Source organism: Hyaena hyaena, unplaced genomic scaffold, assembly GCF_003009895.1.
Source record: "Hyaena hyaena isolate Hyena2069 unplaced genomic scaffold, ASM300989v1 scaffold_32, whole genome shotgun sequence".
Taxonomy (NCBI): domain Eukaryota; kingdom Metazoa; phylum Chordata; class Mammalia; order Carnivora; family Hyaenidae; genus Hyaena; species Hyaena hyaena.
The window spans coordinates 3,064,645-3,092,047 of NW_024080663.1; the positions used below are offsets into that span (position 1 = coordinate 3,064,645).

General features: G+C 36.3%; 1 protein-coding gene across 1 annotated transcript in view; it reads left to right on the forward strand.

Moving 5' to 3' along the window:
- Positions 1-27,403, forward strand: part of DPYD (dihydropyrimidine dehydrogenase) — an 821,052-nt gene that overhangs the window by 534,331 nt on the left and 259,318 nt on the right. Inside the window, exons 15-16 of the mRNA XM_039228461.1 lie at positions 7,717-7,785; positions 16,435-16,518. Coding sequence (XP_039084392.1) covers positions 7,717-7,785; positions 16,435-16,518 — 153 coding nt within the window. The remainder of the gene's footprint in view (positions 1-7,716; positions 7,786-16,434; positions 16,519-27,403) is intronic.

Sequence of the window (27,403 nt, forward strand, 5' to 3'; positions counted from 1 at the left end):
TAGACAAAGTAGGGACAGAAACTACATAAAATATTTAAAGAAGTAATCAAAAGGAGAGAAAACAGCAGCCTTTACTATAGTTTCTGAATAGTATGCAGTGTTGTTGTTTTTCCTGTTTTAGTGCAAAACGTCTGATTTTCTATGGAAACTATGTGCATATTGTTTAACTTGCAATATGACATTTCTGTGTTAGGAATAGTTGTGTAAACAGCACGTTTGTTAGTCCCAAAATAAACAAAGAAAATGATGCATTTTTAAACAATATAAAAAGACAACTTTAAGAATATAATTTTTATCTGCAAACATCAAGTAAGCAAGGCCCATCTAAAATGTGAGAAAAGCTTCGCTTTTAATGTTCTACTCTCAATGTGTACATTTCAGTAAAATTGTACCAATCTCACTTCCTCTATATTTGTACTGCAGTATAAAGAGCATTTAAAATTTGAATGTTGTACAGTTAATTAATATTTAATAAACATATTTTCTTACTTTAAGTGTCTTTGAAAATCACAACTGTCCCATTATTTTTCCTCCTTGATATAATCCCTGTAGTGTTAGGGATAATTTTGTTAAATTGTTTGACAAAACCCAAGTCAGCTACTTGTAATTTACAGTTGTTCACCTTTGTCACTTTTCAGTTTTTCCCTACTAAAAAATTTAAGTTGTCATGCAGCTGGATTGTTGACTGAGTTTCCAATGTAGTTCATAGCATAGTTATAGAATACCAAAAACAGTGTTGCCGACCTATGTTTTGAGCATACACATCAAGTTAAAAGGAATTTGGGAAGATAGCCAGCTTGTAACCAATTAGATGTTTTGTTTTTCTTCACCTTAATTTCTGATGTACAAACTTTATGGTGATTCAGTTTGAATAAAAATTGCTAAATAAAATCATTCTTGTTTTTTCCATAAAGGAAATATAATTTTAAAACATAATTTAATCATGAATTGTGAATCTTTAATTTAAAAGTTAGGAAGGATGACAGTAGAAGTCATTTAACGTTTTGTTTCGTTTTGTTTTGTTTTGTTGTTTTGTGTGGAATGAGCTCTGTCAGCACAGAGCCTTACCCAGGGCTTGAACTCACGAACCATGAGCCAAAGTTGGACACTTAACAACTGAGCCAACCAGGTGCCCCTTTCCCTCATATTTCTAAACCTCTGTCCCTCATTCTGTTTCCTGTCAGAAGACCTCGTCTACTACTTAAGAAAATGTGCATACCAGAAAGGATAATTTCACCTTTTCCACACCAAGTCTGTAAATGCAATTGCATTATACCTCTTGTTTCTCTCGCTACTCTTCTCTTCCACCCCATTAAACTGGAAACAGTGCCTCTACTCCTATCAAAGACTACTTCTACTTATGTGAAGAATTCATCATCACCTCTTGCCTTCTCAACAGCTTTTTCCTCCTTTTCAGTTTATTTCCACCAGCATAAAAACATACTCAAATATGGCCCATGAAGAAAAAACATCTCTCACTAGATCTTCCATGATCATTCATGTGCTGTCTCATCTATCTTTAGCTAGCCCACCGAACCCTTGGGAGAGATTTGTGTATCACTTCTCTCCACTTCTTTATATTCTATTCACTCAGATTTTTCCAGTGTGACGACTGTCCCCACTGCTTCACTGAAACCATTTTTTTGTGAAGGTTACGTATGGTTTTTGTATTGCCTAACCTCATGGACAATTCTGTATTCTCTTATACAAACCCTTAGATGTATTCACCAGAGTGGATTGCTCTTTACTTTCTGGAACGCTTCCCTGTCTTGGCATTTGTGAACTCACATTCTTAGATGGCATCCCAGGCCCTTCCTTTTTCTGTATTTTATTCTCTTCCCTTTGAAGTCACATAACCAGGTAGCTTTATATGTCAACTTTTATATGTCAACATTATATGACTGTTATATGTAACAGATACTGTTATATGTCAACATTCCTAATATGTACAACTTCATCCCTAACTTCTTTAGTGAATTCTAGACTCATGTATACAGTGACACAGTTTATGTCCTCATTAATGGGACGCTTACTAGACATTTTATGTGTAAGTTATTAAAACTGAACCTCCTAGTACTCCCCCACTAGTTATTTTACTAGGCCTTTTTCCATCTCAGTAAACTGTCTACATTCCACTCAGTAGCTCAAGCCAATAATCTAGGGATCATCCTCAATCTCTCCTTTTCTCTCATCTCCTAAATCTAACCACCCAACAGTCTTGTTGGTTGTAGTTCAGAACTGTCCACTTCACTACATCCCAAAGGATAATATGCAAGCCGCATTATTTCAACCTTACTGGACTCTGCTTTCATCCTAAAACACTTCATTCCCTTCCCTATAAATTAATGAAACATATTTTTTGAAAATGTAGATCAGATTATTTTATCACCGTCCTTTAAACCTTTCACTAGTCTCCATTGCACCTATAACAAAACCCAACTCCCACAGGGTTCAGCTTATGGAGATATGACCACTGCCTGCTTCTCTCGTTTCCTCTTAAATTCTTCTTGCCCTATCATGAAACTCCACCCGCACAGCCTTCTCTTTTTCTTAAATATGCCATGTTCATTCCCACCTCAGTGTCTTTGCACATGTACTTTCCTCTACTTAGAATGCCAGTTGTCATCCAGTTCCCCATCCCATTCTTCAGTGTAAGGGACCTTCTTATCTATCATGTCTCAATTCACACAGCCTTTTACTGACCATCATCTGATGGAGGCACTGTGTACCCCAGTGATTCTCCATTACCGTCCTCTGTTATGCCTTTCTAACAATAATCTTGATGTGGAAATAGTCCTAATAATTTTTTAATTTGTTCTGATTTTCTCTCCCTAAAATGCAAGCTACAGGAAGGCAAGAACTTCTTTCATTTTTTAAATCACTTCTGAGTTAGAACAGTTACTGGTACATAGTATGTGCTCAAAAAATATAAGTTGGGGTGCCTAGGTGGCTCAGTCAGTTAGGCATCTGACTTTGCTTCAGGTCATGATCTCATGGTTTGTGAGCCCCCTGCATTGGGCTTTCCAGTAAGAGTGTGGAGCAAGCTTGGGATTCTCTTTCTCTCCCTCTCTCTCTGCCCCCCCCCCAATTTTCTCTCTCCTTTTCTCTCTCAATGAATAAACAAACTTAAAGAAAAATAAATATTGATTGAGTGTTCAATAGAAAAGACTCTAAGTCACGTCTTAAATTCCTTTGTATGTCATTTGGTGGCTACCACACAGTACATTCTCAATTTGCTTATTAATTGACTGATATTATTTGACTTTCCCACTAGACTGTGTATCATAAAATGTGGGTTGTAGTTCACACACTACATAGCATTTGTCTATGTATAAATTTGGCTATGTATAAACTAATCCAATATTTTTTAAAATATGAGTTATAAAAAGGAGCACTAGAAATGGCATAATTAAGTGAAATATAGGCAAAAGTAACCCTGACTTTAAGAAAATGTTTCACTGAATATTTATTTCTAGTAATATAGCATGATGTTTCACAGTATAAAATATCCATGAATTCTCTTTTTTCATAGGAAAAAACCAAAACCCTGTCCTTTCTTGCTTGCCTAAAAACCAGGCACATTAAAACACTGAAAGGCTTTCTAACCATCAAAGAAAGATTAAATTATGCCCACTGTCATTTTAATGTTAATATCTTTTAGGCTGACTTTTTGAAAAATCCTGATATCTTTTAATAAAGAATAAAATGATTTGAGTCATTTTTATTCTCCTGAAATAGGATGTCAATATATATTTTTTCAAAACATCACTTGGTTTTAGATTAAGAATATTTAGACTATGAAGACAATTTGACATTAAAAAAATAATGCATATTATTTTTCCCGTAAATTTACTTGACTGTTAAAAAATGTTTACAAAGTTATTTCAATAGTGCAAATTTTAGTTTTACGTGTAATAATTGTCAAAACTGTAAGTGAAAGAAACTAGAATAGAAGTCGAATTTTCTTAAGACAAAGTGGTATTAGTTAATGCATACAGATATGTTAGTGGTACACCTGGCTTAAAAGTCGCTGTAGCATAGTTTTCTTACCATGACACATTCTTTACTTTCCTGTTTCTGCTTTATTTTTCCCTAGTGTAACTAACTTTGGGTGGGGGTGGCAGGATTGGTTAAGTGAAGAGTCAGTCGATCGATCGTCACCAGCAGCTCTGAACACACTTCATTCTAGTTTAGGGACCAGTGAGAAAAAGAATTGTTTTCCTTCCCAGCTCCAGTGCAGGACTTCCTTGGAAGTAGGGTGGCAGATCACTATAATCAGTCCTGTTGGAGATGCTTTCTCCATGTTTTTTGAGCAAGAACATAGAGCCTGTTTCAGAAGATGAGGAAAGAAGAACAAGGTAGTACTTGACTGCTTAGAGCACACACACAAACAATCTACCTCTGCTTAACATAATCTTTCTCTCCCACCTGTGGTCACTCTTCCCCAATGACAGCCCATGCCAAATCATGCCCAGTCACTACATCCCCAGGCATTTGGTGGCACCAGTGCTCTTGATGCTTAGGACAATTCTCCGGGTAATATTTATTTCTCTCCATCAAGCCCAACTGTGGCTTCCCATGATCCTCAGGACCCATAAGGCAAATGATGACTTTAACCAACCCCAGCAGAATCAATATATATTTGAAGCAATAACAGCTTTGTCAAAATTAAAGTGGCCGTTTAGTAAAGTGGAACCAGGTTAGACACTAGTTGAGACCATATTTCATATATACTAGTCAATGCTAGCAAACATGGTTATTTACGAGTCATTGACTAGTCAGTGCTAAAAACATTATTTCCCCGGCAGCGGATTCCTTTGGTCAGCCTATCTGCCTCGCTGGGTCCTGCCCACGACAAGAACCTTCCCTGTTTTCCTCCACAGCAGCCTAGGAGGGCCAGGGGAGAAGAGGACATCGTACTGATTTAGCACCCACTTCATATTTCAATAGGAATGTGAACTTGAGGATTACGTTGTTATATTTGGAGGCATGTTTGTTTTTGTTTTTGTTTTTTGTCATGTCTTGATTTAAATAATAAAACTGCCTAAAAACTTTAGTATACTGTTTATTACTTTCGACATAGAAGCACTCGTATGTAATGCTAAAATCTGGTTTTCGTTTTGAATCTTTGGATCTAACCCTGCCTTTACAGTTTTAGCAACAAGCCTGGGGCCTCTGCCCATTTCTGATCACTTTTTATTAACTATTTTGTTTTTAAAATTTGGGATTTTTTTTTTTTTCATTTGACCTTGAAGCCAATGAGGACAATAGAACTCTGTCTGAACTGCCCCCATTTGATTTTCCTTTCAGATGGGCTCCCTTTTTTTTCATGCAGGGGATACTCACCAGGAGGTATCAGTCTGGTAGAAGATCAGGTGTACACTGTAGTATTTCTTACTGGTTAGTTTTCAAACTAGAAGTGAGGCAGAATATCCATGAGATCTTAGATCACATGGAAAGGGCAGAAAGAACATCTCTTACTAAATGTTCATAAGTTATGCTGGTGACCCTTTTTTAGCTAGCAAATGGGCAAGCATGGAGTTTGACTTTTCCCTTTCTTTTAGCCATTAGAGAAAAGGCCATGCATCATTCTTACATTTGTTTCTCCAGATTCTTAAAAGCTGCATTCTCACCGGACACATGTTGAATCCTGAACTTACCCCAAAATAATTAGTCATTCTTAATTTTTCTCCTCTGTTTATCATTTACTTTTCTTCATTTCATTCTTTCTCTTAGGAGGAATCTGTCTGAACCTGGTGTCCTTATTTCTCATCATTGTCCTACCTTTATCTGACTAACGTTCTGAGATTTTCTCAGTCACTCAGATTCAGACTCTCAGATCTTCTGATCCCTCTTTCTCAATTGCTCGGTTTAGTTCAGAAGTTCTGTGTATTTTAACATCTGACCCTTTTTTTCTATCACCAAAACCAACACCCAGATCAGCCTTGCTCACTCTTCACTCTGACTTGTGATAATTATTTGTCAACACTTTTCATCAGTTGTTTATTTTTTCCCTTCTCTGACTCAAGATATTCATTTCTGCTTGATCTTAAAAGGATGATCTGATAGGGGCACATGGGTGGCTAGTTGGTTAACCATCCAACTTCAGTTCAGGTCATGATCTCATAGTTCATGGGTTTGAGCTCCGTGTTGGGATCTGTGTTGACAGCTTGGAGCCTGCTTCAGATTCTGTGTGTGTGTCTCTCTCACTCTGTCCCTCCTCTGCTCAAGCTGTTTTCTCTCTCAAAATAAATAAACAAACATCTAAAAAATTAATAATAATTAAAACAAGGATGAGCTGATAAAGCAACTCCCTGCTCCTAAACCTTTGGTGACCTCATTCATTTATTCACCCAGCCTTGTTGTCTTATTGTGTGCCAAACACCATGCTGAGTGTTGTAGGTAAAATGATGAATGATACAGAGCAGTCCCAGCTCCCATAGAGATTATAGTCTATCAGGAGAGAAAAAAATTAACCCAGCGTTATAGACAGGCTTGTTGTCTCCATGGTTTTCATGGTTTCTGCTCCCAACTTACTTCCGGTTTCTCTCGATGTTGAAAGCATTCATCTGACTTTTACAGCATATATTTGTTTTGTTTTGTTCTGTTTTCTAGACATATTTAAGAGAGCTGAGTGTGGTGAGAGCATAGTGACTTTTAGTGGACTCTTCCACTAGACTCTGCAACTTTAGTCTTGGCACACAGTCTTTGTGGCTCAATCTCAGTCTTTAAATGTTAATAATAATAAAAAATAATAATGACATGTATTGAATGCTTAATTTGGGCCAGCAAAATCTAGTGGTTAAAACCACAGATTCTTAGTCAAACTGCCTGGGTCTGAGTCTAACTATGTAACTTGTACATCTCAGCTTCTCAGCATCTTCTGTAAAATGGGGTAAATAGAGTTGGGAACAATTAAGTGAATGAAGTAAAAACCATTTAAACAGTACCTAGCACATCATGAGAGTTATATAAGTTTTAGCAATTTCCATTATTACTTTTCTAAGTATTACTATTATCCATGTTAAACCAATAAAGAAACTAAATAACATGCCCGAGGCCACACAGTAAGTGGTAGAGTCAGATTCTAATGCGGATATTCTGGCTTCAGAGCAGGTAGTAGTAGCTACTACTCTATATAGCCTCTATTATAGGGCTACTGTAAGACTATAGTCAAATAATCAGCATTTAACAAAGTTTAAAGCTATAGTGCATTGTGAATATGTAAGGTATTATTATCCATGCTATAATAAGATATGACTGAAGAAAACACTAATTTATTTCTTTTCCATCTCTTGAAACTTTAAGCTATAGCAGAATTTATATTAATAAACATTTCTATGTCATTGTGTAATATACACAACCCTCTCACGTGCACAAATTTATGTAAGTCTTACTATCACTTTCTGAGGTTGGCAAAGTCCACATTGTTCTCTCCATTTGAAAACTGAGAATGTGCAGGACCAGAGAAGTTAAGTAACTTACATAAGAATTCAGACGTAGTAAACAGAAAGTCTCTAACATAAGTCCAAAGCCAAGAATCTCATCCTTTGCCTCACCATAATACTCTGCTGGGTTTTTTTAATAATTTGTCTTTCAGTGGATCAAAAACTCATTTTGATAATATAGTTTACCATTATAAACATATATATGTAAATATCAATGTACCCTTGTGTACAAAAGCATAACCATTCTTTCCTTCTTTTCTTCTTAAAGATTGTGATTGCTAGCATCATGTGCAGTTACAGCAAAAATGACTGGATGGAACTCTCCAAAATGGCTGAGGTAATGATTTCTTTAGTATATATTTATTTTATTTCTCCTCTTCCATTTTTATTAGTTTTAAATAAAGAGCTGCCATGAAAAATAACACAGTAGAAGTAAAATTGAATGGAAAATGGTAACTTAAAACATTTCTATTATAATTTGTTTACCCTGTGTTTTCATTAAAATGATGGAAATGTAAATTTAAAAGGAATCTATTCTATAAAAGTGGTCCCTTGGATTTCACACACTACCTAAAAACCCTTTATTCTTTGAATCCATATACTCTTTATTTGCATATTAAGCAAACTGTATATTATGATGGATTCCATGATAAAATTTAATTCTACCTTTGAGAGTGTAACAGGATCTTACCTTGCCTTTAGGCAAACTAGTTTGACAGCAAGAAGAAATTTTGAATATAAAACTCTTGAATATTTAAAATATAAAAGGTTCATTTAATACTATTCTAGTTTGAAAACAGACGTGCATAAAATGGTAGGACAGAATGCTCCTGAATGGAACAGTAGTCAGCACGTTTTCTATAATATAAATTGAATCTTGCACAAATGCAAACAACTAACCATGTGCCTGAAATTTGTATTTCAAATAGAAAAATACACACTTAAAATTGTACATTTATGTTCATCATGCTGTCATGAAAACAAATCTAGACAGCTTCAGCTGGGATTTCTTGAAAATCTCTCAGAAATATAGAAGACTAAATCTAACTGTGCTTATATACTAATGACTCTACATTATAAAATATTATAAAGCCTTCTATCATGTTTGAAAATTGTACATTTTATTTGGATATTTAAACCTGCGAGGGAAAAATTACTTCTGGGACTTAAGGGGGTGAAATTAAACATGATCAGTAATTGGCTTCGTGATCTTTAGTGCTGGGTCCACTTTATACGTGTATTTACCTAATTGACCATGAAATCTTCCACAGAACCTGTGCTTGGCATGAGCTTTGCCAATTTGAAGCTGACTATGATGAATGGCTTTATCACGCTGCTTGCTTCTCTGCCTTTCTGTAGAATAAAGTACTTTAAAATAAATATTTTCTTCAGTAATAAGCATTAACTTGTAAATATGCAAATTTTACTTTTAAAAAGTCAAAAGACTTTCTCTTAGTAACATACCAACCAAGTTAAAGATATTTTTCATATTCTCTAATTGCAGTTTTATTTAATATCATTTTCTAAATACTTATAGCAAAAAAAAAGAAGAAGAAGAAGAGCAAAAACAAAGCACAAGAAAGAAGGATAAAACGAAGGGAAAAAAAATTTTAAAGGATAAGGTTATGCTTTCCTTTCAGTCAAACCAGTCTGTAGAATCTCCTCACAGGAAAACCATCTACATACATATCAAGAAGGTCCAATCTACAAATGCTGTCAATTTTTTGAAAAAAATCTTCTCTGCAATCTTAAAATATGGACCATCCCAGGGCATATCACAGGAAGGCACTGTCCCCCGGAAGGAACATCCCCCTGAAGGGCTGCGTTAGGCAGCATGATGCATCATAGCTCATATGATAGGTACCCAGTAATGCTTTATAGGGTCAGTTTTGTCTTTATGAATGCATGCTTCAATAGAGATTAAAATAGATTTTTTTTTTTACAGTGGAAGAGCCCACATTCAAACAAACCAACAACAGCAAAAACAAAACAAACAAACAAACAAAAAAAAACCCGATCCAAGCCAAACTTACTATACTGCTTACAATGTACATTTCTTTAGGGGTGGTGATAATGGGTGGTAAGAAATCAGAGATACCACACCAGCTGTTCTAGCACGAGTTTTAAGTTCAGCAAATGACTTAATGTGATGATGAATATACTTTAAATTCATGAAGTTCCTCTCCTTATAGTAGATTAATTTTTGAATTACACAATAGGGAACTGAGGAAGTCTGTTATGAGCTCTTTACTGTTATATCTGAAAACAGAAATGACACATGTGTAACAGCAGGACAGATCAAGTTGTACAAGAACATGAAAAAGTAAAGACTGAGAAACTGTATCAGAATGAAAATTTGCACAAGGAAGGACCATTTATTATTTGTTTCACAAGAGGCTACCGAGTTTTTTTATTCTATATTTTTTAAGTTTATTTATTTATTTTAAGAGAGAGAGACAGAGAGAGCAAGTGGTGGAGGGATAGAGAGAGGGAGAAACAGAATCCGAAGCAGGCTCTGTGCTGTCAGTGCAAAGCCTGATGGCCGGGCTTTAGCTCACAAACTGTGAGATCATGACCTGAGCTGAGATCAAGAGTAGGATGCTTAACCAACTGAGCTACCCAGATGCCCCAGTATTTTACTATTCTAAATAAATACTTAAGACCATGTGAGTGGTTAAAAAAATATGTATACCTAGGTATATTCTTAAAATATGCTGAATTCAACTAACTGGTATTTTTAAAAGTTAATGCATATCTAGTATATCATCTTTACCATGTACATATTTTTTATTTTATTTTTAATGTTTACTTATTTTTGACAGAGAGAAAGAATGGGGGAGGCTCAGAGAGACAGGGAGACATAGAACCTGAAACAGGCTCCAGGCTCTGAGCTGTCAGCACAGAACCAATATAGGGCTCGAACTTATGAACCGCAAGGTCATGACCTGAGCTAAAGTCGACCACTTAACCAACTGAGCCACCCAGGCGCCTCTACCACGTACATATTTTTTAAATATATTCTTTTAATTTCATTTATTTATTTTGAGAGAGAGAGAGAGAAAGTGAGCATGTGTGTGTAGGGAAGGTAGAGAGAGGGAAAGAAAGAATCCCAAGCAGGCTCTGTGCTGTCCGTGCAGAACCCCATGCAGGGTTTGATCACACAAACCGTGAGGTCATGGCCTGAGCCAAAGTCAAGAGTCAGACACTTAACCGACTGCACCATCCATATGCTCCTATCATGTGCATATTTTTTAGAAAGCTTTGTTTTTTCCTGGAAATAGAACCATACGGAACCAACCTTCCTTTTCACTCTAACCCAAGAATGCACATGCTTTTATTGTTGTCTTTTACACATTCTTCAACCTGGTTTGAATTTGTTGTTTTGGTGCAATTTGTTGTTGCACCATAGAAAGGAAGCAGCCTCTAGAAAAGTTTTCACAGCTTGGTGTCAAATTAGTAGCATTGTTAGGGTCTGCTCAAGTTTTCTGTATCTGATCACAGGCTTTCCTACCTTTCTGGGACATGGATAACCTATTCCAGTTCCATGCAAAGGAAGATCTGTGGAATACCTACTATGTACAAAGTCTCTTGCCAACCCAAACAAAGGTGAATAAGATATAGCCTCCGTGGTACTAGAAAGACACGGCAGTGAGAAAGATCAGAAAGACACCAAACTGAACCATACTGAAAGCTGACAATATCAGGTCTTAAACAGATCTTGAACTGATTTTGATAGATCTTGAATCCATTTCTTTCTTAATGTGTATTAGCTTAGAAAACAGAGCCTGTGTCAAGGTTAACATGAAGATGCTTTAGTGAAGGATACAATCCCAGAGCAGGAAGGGTGGGGGGTAAGGGGACATGAGAAAGGAAGAAGGGAAAGCAGATCCTGTGTGGTGCATTCCAGAGCTGGCTCCTGCTTCACAGGGAAATGGGGCTAATTGCTTTGTCATGTGGGCTGGAAAGTGCTCTGTGAAGTCATCCTGCCTCACAACAGTTTAGAGGAGAAGAAGGGTGAGAGATGTACCTACTAGTTCCTTTCTGTCCACTCTCTCTCACTGGTCAAATTTCACACCCAGGGCTCTGCCTTCCTCTGCACTCCTGGGTTGTGTAACGTGCCCCTTTAGGGCAGCTGCTAACAAGGAAGCCAAATCCCACACCATGTTGTGAGACGTTTCTTGTTTCTTGTTTGATGTGTCTTCTGAGATGTTCTGAGATCTAAACCCAGAACTGAAGGAAAAAGACAGAACCTTTTGGTCAGGTGCCGCACGGGCACTCCTGGGACTGTGTTTGATGGGTCCATTGGTGGCTCTGGCAAAGCCCAGCTCCTATGCTGAGGGAGCTGTGAGAGCTGGCAGTGGTAGGAGTTGTGAGAACAGCAGCAGGGACTGAGGTTCCCTTCTCAAGCTAGTGGCAAAAGCTTGAGTGGCAAGTAAAGCCATCAGATCTGGGGCAGCAAGTAAGTTGAGTATGGCTCCATATACATTGCTGCCACCCTAATCCAAGTTTATGAGACAACTCCACTCCCCTTCTTGACCTTAGGCCATCCACTGTCTTTCTTAAGATGCAAAATCCTTACCTTAACTTATAAGTCCTACATAGTCTGACCCCTGCCTGCTTCCCCAGGGTCATCCTCAGTTTGGTGTCCACATCCCAGCACCCAGTGGCCTCCTTTTACTCCTCTGACATACTCTTAACTGAGAACCTTTGCTGTTCCCTTGGCCTGGAACATTCTCTCTTACTCATACAATGTTCTTTTGTTCTCCATTCTGAGTCCTCTGACTGGTAGGTTAAGCCCTCTGTCTTACTCCTTTTAAGATCTTGTCTTCAGAAGCCAATTTACCATAAAACCAATGAAACATAAGCTTCAGGGCTCTTACTTGCTCGAGTTCACCTCCAAGTCCCTATACCTAATTTTGTATTTGTAGTTTTTTCTTATTTTTTTTTCTTAAAGAAGTTTTCCTGATTGTTTACGCTTCAGGCTCCCCAAAATCTAGGTGTACTCTGGCTGTGTTTTTCCTTTGTGGCATTTAATACAGTGGTAATCAACCATGGTGTCATTCCCTCTTTAACCTCTGTCCTGCTTATTGCAAAGCAAACTCCTGGGCGTGGAAACTCCTGGCTGGTTCACCACTTAATCCCCAATCCCAAGCACAGGGCTTTGGCCATCTGTGGCTATCCCTCAAATATTTATTGACATAAAACTGGTACAGAGCTCACGTACTGGCATGTGACAAACAAAGAGCAAGCAATTACAGAATAAATGGGAAGAGTGGCACTTTATTTGGCACCAGTCAACTTGAGGTGATTAAGATACAAAGTAGAAAGTTTTAAGTCAGGGACCTGATGAAAGAATACCAAAATTCTGACCACGATTGGCAGGATGTCACCTACCAAGAAAGGTCCAGGGAAAAGGCTCAAGTGTCATGACCAGGTGATCACGCTATTCCTAGCAGGGAATCCAAAGAAAATTACTGAAAAGCCAGGTTCTTATCATTTTTTAACCTGAACTTGGGCTAGCAGTGTGTCATGAAATTAAATAGATGTTAGAGTTAGGAGATCTCAAATAGGCTCAGGCAGAAAGCAGACGTAAACTGTAGAAATATGTAGGAGCAGGTGGATGTAAGTCCCTAAAGAGTGACCGTTAGCACACAGAATGCAGTCAGGAAAGGTAGACGCCAGCTTGCAGACAAGAGATAGTCACTGACTTAGTGTCCAGTAAGGCCCAAGCCAGTTCAGTGTTCACTTGTACAAATGCACTTCAGAGTAATTTAGGATCCTGGAGAACTTGTACCTCCAGTTTTGAATAGATGAGACTAGATCACAGTCTCATCTATTCAATGATTCAACTCTCTATTGCTATATAAAAAGTCAACATTGGGCATTTGGAGCCCTGGGTTGGGCTCTGTGCTGACAGCTCAGAGCCAGGAGTCAGCTTCAGATTCTGTGTCTACCTCTCTCTACCTCTCCCCTGCGCTCTCTCTCTCTCTCTCTCTCTGTGTTTCTCAAAAATAAATAAACAGTAAAAAACATTTTAGAATCTTTCTTTTCTTTTCTTCCTCCTCTTCACAAAGTGTAAGTAGTTGTTTAAATCATTTTACAAGTCAAGAATGGAGAAGGGCAAGTTGGAGATTCTAATTGGATGCCTGGAGGATGGATGGATGGACGCGTGCATGGATGGATAGTCAGACAGAGAAACAGATAGATAGACAGTAGTTGCTTACACTTGCATAATATTTACTATAGTTCAGGCACTGTTCTAAGTCATTCATTTTTATCAAATTGATTTATATTTTCCAAAAGCAACCCATGAGTTACTTCCATTGTTTTTCACCTTTAGCAGATGAGGAAACTGAAGCAAAAGATAGTTAAATAATATGCCAAGACCACACAGGTACTATGTGAGATTCAAACCCATGAAATCTGTCTCCAGAGTTTAGGCTATTAACATATATATTCTACTTCATGTAAATAAATGGATAAGCAGATAATGTACGAAATTAGGAACAGCAAATTTTCTATGTCATGGCCTTCACTAGATTACTTTATTGTGTAATCATTTAGGTTAGGTAGAATAAACTCTGGGCTAAATGAATAAACTAAAAAGCTTGTAACTAACAGGAGTCAGAATGCATGCCCAGTTTCAGTTAATTTAACATTTCATGCTAATTCAGCAATTAAGGCTTTTTTGAATGCATATAGTTGCTTGGAAATGGAATTAACTGCCTTTTAAGGGGGTGTACATCCTCTGTGACAAGAATATTCAAGCAGAGACTAAATGAATGTTCTCTGACTCTTGGTGTCACCTTGAGCAGGATTATCTCAGTTTTGAGATAATCAAAGACCTTTTCAGATGTGTTTGGTGTGTTGATGTTTTTATGTGTGTGTGATACTGGGGAAGTCTTTATTAATTAGTCACTGGAAAGCCTTTCAATTGGATAGGTGGTTTTACAAGATTTTAATTTTTAATTTTACTTTAATTTTAAAGTTTAGAAACTTTAAGGATTTTAAATGTTATATCTTCTTAACACACTGTATCAACTCCAGCCTTGGAATTAATGATTTCTTGTCTGGACTCAAAACACTTGGTTTCAAGACCATACTCTCATTTACAAGATGAGAGATATTAATCAAGTCACTTGAACTCTTTGTAAACTCTGCTTTATCATTTGTAAAATTATGATATAACTCATGACAAAGAGCCTAGTAAAGTATCTGGCATATTGCAAGTAAGCACTCAGTGAATAGTGAGTTATTATTAGCTACGTTATTATTGTCTAATTGTAACCTTAGCTCGCACTTAACAGTTTAGGAAATAAATATAATATAAATCTATACAAATATCACCTAAAGCTTATCTAATGCACAGTGTTGTTGAACTGATTTGTTATTCATTGCTGCATTTCAGCTAAATAAAGAAGTCTAAAGGAAATATTTGAAATAACTAAGACTAAGAAAAATGCAGTACTATATATAATTGTAACGTACAATCTTTTAATTTAGCTGGTAATTCCTACATGACATAGTTTTGAGATAAGTCCTATTATCTACAGTTAATACTTGAGTAGATGGAGGCAAAAAGATTCACTGACTTCCTATAGTATCCACAATTCCTTAGCAATCCTAGGATTAGAACTCAGAATTCAGGCTGTGCTTTGTTCACAAAGCCAACCCAGCAAGAAAAAAAAAATAGCATGATTCATGGTGATTTTCAGATAATATGAAACATTTTAAAACTGAATTAGGGAATCAGAAGCCATAATGAAACTGTATTAGAAAACAAGCCAGGTGATCAAATGAACTTTCACAAATGTGTAAAAGAAAGAGCAGACTCACTCATGAATAAAGATGGTTAAGAAAGTTGACCAAGAAATAGCTAACTAGAATTCTTCATTTTGTTGAGGTCCTACTTACAATTTATAAAGCAGAAAAAAATAGGCTAAAATCTTGAACAATTAAGAAGAAAAGTGAGCCCTTGAAGAAATAGCTAGGTCTGTGATAAACTTAGAAACTAATGAACTCTATTTTTAAAGCCTTTGCATGATGTGATAGACATAGTATAATGTTATGGAAACTGACTCCAACTTCTAGTTGACCTTATTTACAGAGAAATTGTGGTGTTGGAGAAATTCTAGAAGTTAGGTAAAATAATATACAAATTTGAATCATTTTGTTTATCTCACCCCTCAAATTACCATATTAAATTATTTAAAAAAGTGTTTTGATTGTTCTTAGAATTTTTCACAGAAGATTTCTCAAGAATTCTGATTCTTCAAATTGTCTAAGATCACTAAGAGTGAACTATTATGTTCATTTTCACAGGACCCATTTTGTATACTCATGAATTAATGAATTAAATTGGAATCTTATTTAACTATTGAAGACAAAGCTATCTGTACTTCATGTTTTTTATCATGGACTTATTTTCAATACAATACAATTGATTTTCAATTAAAAACATTTAAAATTTTACTTGTATGTATTCCAGGTAGTCTACTGCATTTTTCTTTGCACTGCTACTTCCAGGACCGAGTATCCAGAGTTAGTAGGATTTATTTCTATAAAAATAGAAGCCGTGTAGGGAAGAATAAATGTGACGTCAAACAGACCTGAGTTAAAATCTCTGCTGTGTCACTTAATACACCAGGCTTGTTATTAAGTCCCCTGTGTTTCACTTTCCTTGTCTGTGAATTTGGTGTCCTGTTAATCCAAGGATTATAAGAATTAGAGACACCAAATATAAAGCACATAGAGCAGTGACTGTCCTCTTATAAGGACTTAAAAAGTATTTGCTGTTGCTATTATTGCTGTTGTTACAGAAACTAATTCAAGAGTCAGATTACACCTCACAAGATAGCTATAATGCAGAAAAGAGAAGAATTTAAATTTGACAAACGTGACCTATGTTGAGTTATGAATGGTGAAAGCACGTTGGGCCACAAATAAAGCTTTGCCTTTTCTTTCATTTTCCTTCCCTGTTGTAAAGGCTTCTGGAGCAGATGCCCTGGAGTTAAATTTATCGTGTCCACATGGCATGGGAGAAAGAGGAATGGGCCTGGCCTGCGGGCAGGTAAGGACCTCAACAGCTGCCATCACGTATTTCTGTGTGACAGAACAGGCCCCAGCATGGGTAGTAACTATACCTTAGGCAAGAAGATGTGTGGATCAGATAGCTGGCTTGAGACTTCCAGGTCTGCATTGTTTAAATATTTAGTGCTTAAAAAGTGGAAAATGAGGGAAACTGAAATTACAGCAACTGTTTAGTTTTATTGAGGAAAATATCACATTATGTGCTTGACAGGAAGCAATATCATAACAAATAGTTTTTAAAAGCACTGAAGCAGAATTAGCTGATTTCAGATGCAGTGTTCTTTATTCATTCCTGATGCTGATCCAGTTTCCCTGGAGCAATATACTGTACAAAATGCATTGTTCGTAGTGATTTTGTAGTAAATGGGGCACAGCACAAATTGCATTTTACATTTTTTAGCATATGATCATTATTCCCTAACTGTGTTTTGGGAGTTGCAGAAAGACTTTGATGCTATTTTTATTTTGGGATACAATAAATGGAACCTTCATGCTAAAATACTTTCAAAAACCTAATGAATAAAATGTGGAAATATATGTTAATATGTAGAAAATACCACATCTTTATGTAACTAGATACAGTGTCGTATGTTAAGAAGCAAGGTAAAAGCTTAATGCTAAAAAGGTGAGTGTTTTGCATCTAATTTAGCCTTTAAGCCCAGAGGGAAATGGTGTGAATTAAATAATATGAAATGTTGTCATTTATGACAATTTTTTTCATCCCAGAAAGTTTACATTTGTCTTTATATCTGGCACAGGACCTTGTACATGATAGGTGCTCAATTCTTTTTTTTTTTTTTCCCAAGTTCTTGGATTATTTGAATTAAACTTAGAGGCTGGAGGCCCTTAATTTAGAGGAGCAAAAATTTCTGCTTATTCAAATGAACTTAGGTTGCTATTTTCATATTAGCATTCAGGGAGGATTTTAAAGTACCTTGTAAATATTTAATTAACATTTAGAATAGATTTGTGACTTAGGAAGAAACCATTCTCTTGCAGCAGCAGGAGAAGAGGGCCTAGTCCAATGTTTTTCAAGAATATCCTCTGTTCCATTCACAACAGGTTGCCCAGAAGATCTGTCAGTGTGGTGACAGAACCAAACCTCAGAATTAGTAGAGGAAAAATATCATTATATTAAATCATGACTTCTATGAGGCAATGATTGGGTGACAGTTAGCGTGTCAAGATGTCTAACTTGGTTGAAATGAGGGAGACTTTTAGAAAGGACTGGGGGAACAGGGCCTGAGGTAGTCAGGGTTCTCTAGCTCTTCCACAGTTTCTGAATGTTTTTTAGTTACATGGATAAGAACAGCTGTGGAAAATTTAAATCTATTGACTAATCTGTTAAAGGAGGGTGCATTTTAATATATATTTCTTGCTACAGAAATGACAATTGAAAATGTTGCCCACCCTTAATTTTTAAAGTGGGCTTTTTGCTCTATGAACACATCTGAATGTACCCAGTTAAGTGTCTTAGGTGTATCCTCTCCAGTGAGTTATTTAGACACATAAACTTTTGCACAGCCTTTGACTGGATGAGGATGCCAAACGCTAAAATTTTGTAGAGTTAGTATTAAGATTTCTAAAACTCTTGGAAAACATGTTTCAAAAACCATGATACCTTAGGCTGAAGGAGACTTGGGGACATTGCCATTTCACTTGTTAATTATAATCTCTAAAACTAAACCAGGTCTTCCTATTAGCCACGTTTAGAAACTTTCTTTTGAATTATATTCTTTTTTAATCATATAATTTAAAAAATACAACTAATTTAATTGTTTTTGACCCAACATATTCTAAATGATTACTCTGCCTCAGGACACATGAATGTTTGATATTTTAAATGGAGGGAAGGAAGAATATTAGTGCATTTAAAAAAAACTTTACTGTGACTTTTTAGGGTAGGCACAAGCTTGTCTAGGGCTTATTCATCTTTTCCCTTACTGCCTCTTTATTTCTTGCTCTACCTCTTGTTCCTATTTTCTCTTCGTTTCTCTTTGAGATTCCTAGTCTTAAACACTTTTAAGTTGGTAGAATGGGAAATTTGTACTCCGTGTTGGGGAACTGAGAAGCCATTCTAATTCCTCTTCCTCATCGTAGCATGATCCTGCATTCCATCTTTTGGAAGCTCTGTGTGCATTTTTAGAGCGTGATAAGTGTTTGCTTCATGAATGAAACAAACGGACATTAGTTCCATGCCTAGAGTATTTATCTATTGGAAAGACTCTATTACACTTTTTCCACTTCTGGTGTTTCCAGAAATCATCATAATTTTAGCCCCTTAAGAAGAGACAGAGTATCAATATAGTACATTTTCTTCTCTAAACATATTTTTCTTCCATTATCTCATATATTTCTCACAAATATGTAATAAGTGAAAAATAGTGTCTTTGTAGCTAAGTGATTTTATATTAACTACATATGTATATATTTAAACCCATATATTTCAACTCTTTATAAATGTTCCTGTAAGTGACTAAGTATTCCAAAATTCTTGAACAGAGAAGGCTATAACCTCTACTCCACAACAGACAGAAATCATAATTATTTATGGAATTTGTAGGTATAAAGAAGCTGACCTTGGGAATTTGAACTGTATATTTCCTGAAAAGTGAAACTTCGTGTAAAATCCTAAGCATTTAACATAACACTTGCTAAGGGTTTAAAGGCAGTCTCATTCTTTATTCTTTCCATCAACAACCTATATTACCTTGATCAAGCCACTCACTCCTCTGAAACATCACTTTCCATCTCTAAACTATGCGGATTGAACTAGATGATCTCCAAGTGCCTTCCAGCTTTACTATTCTGTGAATGCTAACATTATAGGTTGCAGGTGAATATGTTATTTTTAAACTACCCATAAAAGCATTAATGAAACAAAAAACAACTAAAGAAATAAATGAACACATATTATATTGTTCTTTTTAAAAACACTTAACATTTTCCCCAGCCTGCATAAAAGTCACTGTGTTACACATGTGATTCTTAATTATTTTTACACTGATCAGTGCTGCTCAGTTTTTGGTATACTTTCCTGTATTTGATGAATGACTGTCTAAGTAACCACTGCTTTAAAAATCTCTGGGTTAATAATACTTTGTAGTTTGTACTTGGTTGTGGCTAAAATAGAACCCTTGGTCTTGGTCTTCTGTATGTCAGCCTTCACTCTTCTATCACATTTTGCCATTTTAGTAAATGGAACCCCCCCGATAACACTGATGCTCAAGCAGAAGTGAAAATGCACTCCAGCCTTGGTTGTATATACTCCAAAGTGTCAGAGTTACATTACAACATGAAAAAATATTTTTAGTTTCCTTCTTCTCCTCACCATAACCCTCTGAATAGGTTGAGTTTTTATCCCACTGTCCAAGAATAACAAGAGTAAAATAAAAACAAAAACAAAACAACAATGTAAAACTGAGGCCCCCATGCTTACCAGGTCACAAATCTGGTTAGTGATTGTCAAGGACTGAGTTTTAATTAGCATGTGAGCCTGAATATAAGTAAGTCGTCAAGAACAATTCCTAGTAAATTGGTATTCCAGTGTCAGCATTAAAAATAACTATTAACTGAAAGTTCAGTGCAGGACTAAGTTATCTCTAAAGTCTTTGTAGTTCTAAATTCCCATTTCTCTAAATATATGAAAACACAAGCAAACCTCAATCTACTGTTGAGATGTTACATCTCCCAGGAATAAGGGAGCCTCCCTGATGTCTTACCATTCAGACTTAAAGCTGTCTACGTGCAATCTGGGTAAACTAATTTCCTGTGCCGGCATATTACTTTATAAACACAATGAAACTATACTAAATTCTATAAAATTCTGATAAAATAGCACCTAGTTGAGGTCTTCACCTTTTCCCAAATACAACGTGTTCTTATGGCATTGAGTGAATACCCCTCTTTTATCTTTGAATACATTACATTGAGTATTTTTAATTCCATCCTACATAACTTCAGTTCAGACAAAAGCTGAAGAAATGTGTTTCTGTTGTTTATTTGTTTCTGAAATTGTTACCAACATTTGAAAAAGGGGTTGATTTGAGAGAAACATCCTATTTCTTACTTCTCTCAGAGTAAGATACGGCCACAAATGGCCTGCATGGCCATGCAGCAATGAGGAACTAGACCTTAATTGCCCTTTCTTAACACTGTATGTGGTTCATGTAAATAGAAGCAAACATTTGACCAAGGATAAGTGTTCGTTCTCAAACATGGATTTGATCAGTATATGCTTCTCCAATTCAGCCTTTGAATATCAAAACCAACCCTTCCCAAGAATTTTGCTTATCTTCTGTGTTCTGATGTTGAACAGTCTCTAAGCTGCCTTCTTTAGCCAGTGGTACCTTTAATCCTTAGGCCCTCCATCAACTACCAGAAGATAAAAACAGTTAACGGGGGTTGTGGATGGAAGGTATGGGATAAGATGCCTTACTTTCCTACATTCCTGTTTTATCTTCCACAAGGCAAAAAGGAAAGCAAGAGGCAGCATGCTTTACAGAACGTCTCAGTACTAGTTATACAGACCTCTTGAAATGATTTTTTCCTGCCATCAGAAAACACTAATTTTTAAAGCTTTTTCTTAGTTTATTTTTCACATAAGCCATTTACTTCTTTGCCTTGTTTGTGTCAATGATAGGATACAGTAAAGAACAGACTTCTAGTACTGAGAGGAACCTTAAAGATTTTCCAGTTTGACCTCATTATTTATAGGAATATATTGGGGCCTGGGGAGATACCCAATTTGCTTTTGCCTGAGGTAAACAAACTAGCAGACCCTATGGCCTTTGATGCCCTTGTCTCTGACCCACATCTGGTGCTCTGTCCAGTATTTCGTATGGGATGGGTCATTTGGGTGTATCCAAATCTCTAGTTAAACTGAATAAGCCAGTACAGTCCCTGGGAACTCCTGACTCCATACCTTTCTGCATACTATTATTTTCTCTGCCTGGAATTCATATCTTTTCAACTGAAATTATCCAAATAGAAATCACCTGTCTAATTCTATTTTAAATGACATCTGATCTATTAACCGAATATGTTTTATCAGTCAACTAAGCTTTCCATGAGGAAGAAAAAAGAATATATTGTATTATGAACAGGTTTAAAGGTGGATACTAGATGCATACTCTCATTTGAATCTGTGGTAACCTAGAGATTGAATCCCTGTTAATGAATTGAATTTCTTTACCCAACAATTCTAAGAGGCTACAACAATGTTATTTCCCTGGCCCTAATAGGATTCCCATTTTTCAGTCGTTTGGATGCCTTCCTCAGAGGTGTGATTGCTAAATAGTGCACACCTATTTCAGTAATGACTCTTTTGGACAGAAAATTCCAAAATGGTAGTATAATTAGAGGGAAGACAACTGTAGCTTCACAGTTAAAGTAATGTTCTAAATAAAGATGATAAAGATGGCGGTGCCATTGTTATTACCTGCTGCGTCTTGTTATCTCACAGCTCCCTCCATTTATTTACACACATCCTCTGCATAGAATTTCTAAACACTGAAATGTTTAATTCAAACAGTCTTAACATTAATTTTATCATCAGGAAATAGATACACAGTCCTGCTTTCATGCTGATTTAGCTAAGTAAGAGCAAACAGATTTAAAAGTGGTAAATCTTAAAATGTTTACTGATCTTAAATAATTATTGACTTAAATTAAGATCACCCAAACAACACTTTGATATTTCCCTCATGATTTGTTCTATATCCAATTTAATTTACACAAACTCTGTATGCCTGTTAAAAAAGAGAGAGAGAAAGGCTTTGTTTCTGTTACAACATGCCAACATTTTTCATAAAACATTAACCACAGATTATTACTCTTACCCTTGCCAGAGAACTGACGTCTGTCACCAGGAAGAGAATCCAAAACTAAGTATGAGGACCACATTGCCCCAGATGTGCTAGCATTTCCCTTGGGAAATAAAACCTTCCTCCAGCAGCTGGGCTAACAGACCCTCTATCTCATCATATGCAGTACAGAGTCCAGGAAGCAATGACCACATCCTGCCTGGATCAGGTCCCTATAAGATGTTTGTGGAGGAGACAATATAAAGATACTAGTTTTAAAACCAACACAACTACAAGTAGTAGTACTACCTATATTTCCCAGAGGAATGACATTCAGGAACTCAGGAGTATGAGACATCCCAAAGGCGAGAGGGAAGAATATGGAAGCCCTACCAGTGGTAAAATACAACTGAATCAACAGTGACCTCCCTGGCCTCTTCTTGGGGATCTAAGGTGAGATCCTTAGTTCTGCTGAGTTAGAATTACTTTTTGACGCTGGTCTGGTAAGGGCCCATGAGATGTCATCTGTTTCAGGTTCTTGATTCTTTATTCCACACATAAAATACATGTGTGAGAAAGTGCCACATTGTCCTCAATGTGATGTTTAATCTTGCCCTAATTAGCATAGACAAATGTAAATTCAGGCTGGGGAGTTGGAAGTACAGGTCTATGAGTTGAATGGATAAATATGGGGTCAGCTAGGATGCCTTCAGTGGATTGAGTCCCTGAAACATCACATTCACAGGTTTGAAAATCATTACATTGCGAAGTGATATCATTCCATGGAGAGCTAGGAGAAATGGCTGCATGATATAAGCTTCTGAGAAAGTGATTGAAATCTGATATTACCCACATACATCTGACTTAATCCTGTTCTCTTTTATTTTCCTTGTGACATTGTAATTTTAGAAGTGCTTTAAAATAAATTATCAACTTGTTTATGAGAAAAAGTATCTCTGATCAAAAAGAAATATTTGCTTTATACTATATTACGTTGCCCAACTTTTTATTGGAGTTTAATTCTCAGCGATTTGCATAGACATGGGTGCTTGGATAAGTAGATAACTACAGGAGATCTATAAGAGGCATTTCTATAACTGCCGATATTTCTCCTTAAGCTGATTCTCTATGAGTTTTTCAGTTTTAATATTAATGCCGGTTAATGATATAAAAATGATTTCTTTCTCTTAAAAATTATAAATTTGTAACAGAAAGCAGTACCATTTAAATCTAACTGAAATAGTTGTAGGTCAGGGAGTATCATTGTTTATGTCTATGACAACAATCCTGTCGCAGTTAAAAGATTATATGTAGTACAAATAGGTGGACTGCTGTTGAATGGTTGCAGAAAAGGAGTCTAAATGTATATTAGTGTAGTTTTTATTGTACTTATCATTTTGTTATATTCCCAAAATAAAGCAGCCGTCGCATTTCACAATGTTTTTTTTAAGTCACTCTCAAACAATCACATTACAAATAAATTTAAGAAATATAGCAGAGTTTTCTATATGCCTGCTGACTTACAGCATAAAGATAAACTGAAAATGTCTTTGACCCAAAGAGAGAGACATGGGAGTGGGTTGGGAAGAGGCTATGACCTTAATCAGTGGTGTCATGATAGCATAATGTCACACCAGAATAACAGGCATAAGCAGTACAGAGTAGAAACAAAGTTGGAAACCAAAATTACTGGTAATGAAATGAAAGGTCCAGTCACAGATCCAACTAGCCTAGAATATTTGGAAGAACTGACAAACAAGACTGAGTCATTTGTTAAAAGCCACAAAAACTCATGGGTAAAAGACACTACGTATTAGGCTAAAAACGCAAGATTGGACCAAAACCTATTAAGCACTCAGGAACTAAAAGAGTTGGAGGCAACAGAGTTTACAAAAGGCAAAAGAGAGGATAATGAGGAAGACAAATGAATGGACAGCATATGAGCCACCATAGTCAAGAACACCTTAAAATTAAGGCAACTTGTACCTGAGAGATAAAGTTTTATGCATTTCCAACTGGGGTAGAAGCAGCCTTTTAGAGTGCAATCAGTTTATGGCTTCCAGCTGGGAACAGGTGAGCACTGTCAGGAAGGAGGCATGTGGATTTTCCTGACTACTGAAGGAAATATTGCTACCCCCTCCTCCAAAAAAGTAAGCTAAGGAAAATAGATTTATTATAATCATGGCATTTTTACATCCCAGGAGTATTGATTCAAGATCGAAGACTCTATGGCTTTTATTAACTATCACTTAGCAGCTTCATTCCCAGACAACTATTACAGCCCCCCCAGATACACATGAAGTGATGCTTACTGAGAACAACAGATTTTATACTGAGAACAACAGATTTTATACAAATATGAAGTCTGTCTTGATATTGATTACATTGCAGAAAGCTTAATGACAGTCATGTTTTGTAGATAACTCTGTTTTCTTTCACCAAAAAGATCACTTTATTAAGGATCAGTTTGATTAATAAATATATATGCTACAAAAAGTTTTGTTTAAGGAGATATCAATTTAAAGCATGAATATCAGTTTTAGACACTTTGAAATGTTTTGAATATCTTTCTTTCCTCGTGGTATTTACTATTTATGCTTTCTACTTTGAGTGCTTTCTTTCTCTATCTGTTGTTACTGGGTGTATTCAGCTTTAATAGGTTTCATAGATCAAGTTGCAAAATCATTTATACTTTTTGCATGTTAATGACTCATCAGAAAATAGCATACAAATCTTTTTTTTCCTCTTATTTATGAAACTCTTAGCCCTCTATCAAATGGACAGAGATCTCTATTGCCAGTTTTCCTTTATCAACATTTTATTTCTTTTTAAAAAAATTTTTTTAATGTTTTTATTTATTTCTGAGAGAGAGAGTGAGATAGAGTGAGCAGGGGAGAGTCAGAGAGAAAGAGAGACACAGAATCTGAAACAGGCTCCAGGCTCTGAGCTGGCAGTCAGCACAGAGCCCAACGCAGGACTCAAACCCACGAACCGTGAGATCATGATCTGAGCCAAAGTTGGAGGCTTAACTGACTGAACCACCCAGGCTCCCCAACATTTTTTTTCTTGACTACAGTAGAATTCATATGGTGACACAGCGCATGTCATTCCTTTTTTTCCTATAACCATGTTTTGCCTAATGTGGGAGAACTTGGTGTATGAAGGAACAGTCAGACCCCTTCACTTCTAGTGTCCTTTCTCTATTCTTCTATCCCATGTTCACTCTTGGTTCCCCTACCTTTTATCACCTCAGTCTCAAACTTTTAGAAAATAGCCTTTTCATTTAGGATAAATAGGTTATAGAGACCCTATCGTATTTATTGCACTCCCCACAGCATCAAATACTTCTCTACTTTTATTCATTCAACAAATATTTAGGACATCTACCATGTACCAAAATTGTGTGAAATGCTGATAATAGAATAATGACAAAAACAGACATTTTCTCTGTTCTCATGGAGCTTCCTATTTAGTAGAGTTGACATATATTGGGCAAATAATCCCACAAACAATATAGTATAACTGGCATAGTAGCCATGAAGTGTAGTGGTCTATGACACTTGAAGGGCCAAGGAAGGATTATATAAGGAAGTGACATTAGACCTAATAACTGAAATATTTAGAGCATTTTTAACTAAGTGAAATGATTTGGGTGGGTTAGAGCATTCCAGGAAGTGAAAACAGCATGAGCAAAAGCACTGTGGTTGAAACAAGGCAAGTTGAAGGGCAAGAAAGAAGAACAGAGTCTTAAAGCAGACACATGTAGCACAAGATGAAATTGGAAAGGAAAAAATATAGGTTAGACTATATAAAAGCCCATAAGTCACACTTTGTAGAGCCTTTTGATCTTCTACAAACAGCAGCAGGAAGTTATTAAAAGGTTTGTGTGTGTGTGTGCATGCACATGCATGCACATGTGTGTACACGGGCCTGTGTATCTGCTTGATGGGTGAGATGGTAACAATTGTGGAGTGATATGATTGTATTTTCATTTTGAGAGAAGAGAATTAGAGGATCATGAGAATGGACCTAAGAAGTCTATCTGGAATAACCTTGCAGTTGTTCATGTGAAAAATAAGGGTGACTTACAGCTTACATTAGGGAAGTGATTGTAGAGTTAGAGAAGTGGGTATGCCAGAGATAAGGAGTATATCCAACAGCATTTGAGAATGGATTGAATACAGGTTTTGAAGTAAAAACAAATGACAAGATAGTCCTTAGCTTTCTGTTATGTGCCGATAGAGGAATTATAAATTAAGACAGATGTATTAGCTGGTGTAACTGATGGTATAAGTTTGAAGTTGACCTCATGATTATCAGGATCCAGGAAAGCAGATGATGTCTTCAGTATTTTTACTCTCTCTTACTTTGTCTTCTTTGTTCCATGGTGTAGTGGATGACTCATTCTTACCCATGACACATAATTATTTTAAATCCATCTAATGACCTAGTGTCAGATAAATCTATGGTTCCTAATCCCAGCTCTCAGGGGAACTCCACCTCTCAACCCCTAGGTCATTTACTGATATCTGTGATTCTGGTATTTTCAGTATGCTATCTCCAATCCCCACTACTAAGCTCTTAGCAAAAACTTTCTTTTAAATGGAACCATCCTAGGGGCGCGTGGGTGGCTCAGTTGATTGAGTGTCTGACTTCAGCTCAGATCATGATCTTGCAACCTACCAGTTCAAGCCCCACGTCAGGCTCTGTGCTGACAGCTCAGACCCTGGAGTCTGCTTCAGATTCTGTGCCTCCCTCTCTTTCTGCCCCTACCCCACTCACTCTTTCTCACTCTCACGCTCTCTCTCTCTCTTTCAAAAATAAATAAACATTTAAAAAAATTTTTTAAATCAATGGAACCATCCTTATTTTAAGCAATTAAAAGCTAACCCATGAAACATTTTGAATATTAAACAGTCTCATAGAGATGATGGAATTAGGATAAATAAAGTGAAATATGATTTTCTCAATATATAATAAATAATTATATTTTTGAGATTGCTACAATGGAAGTGTAGTTACTATGATATAGATATATCCCAAGAGAAGAAATTAATAAGA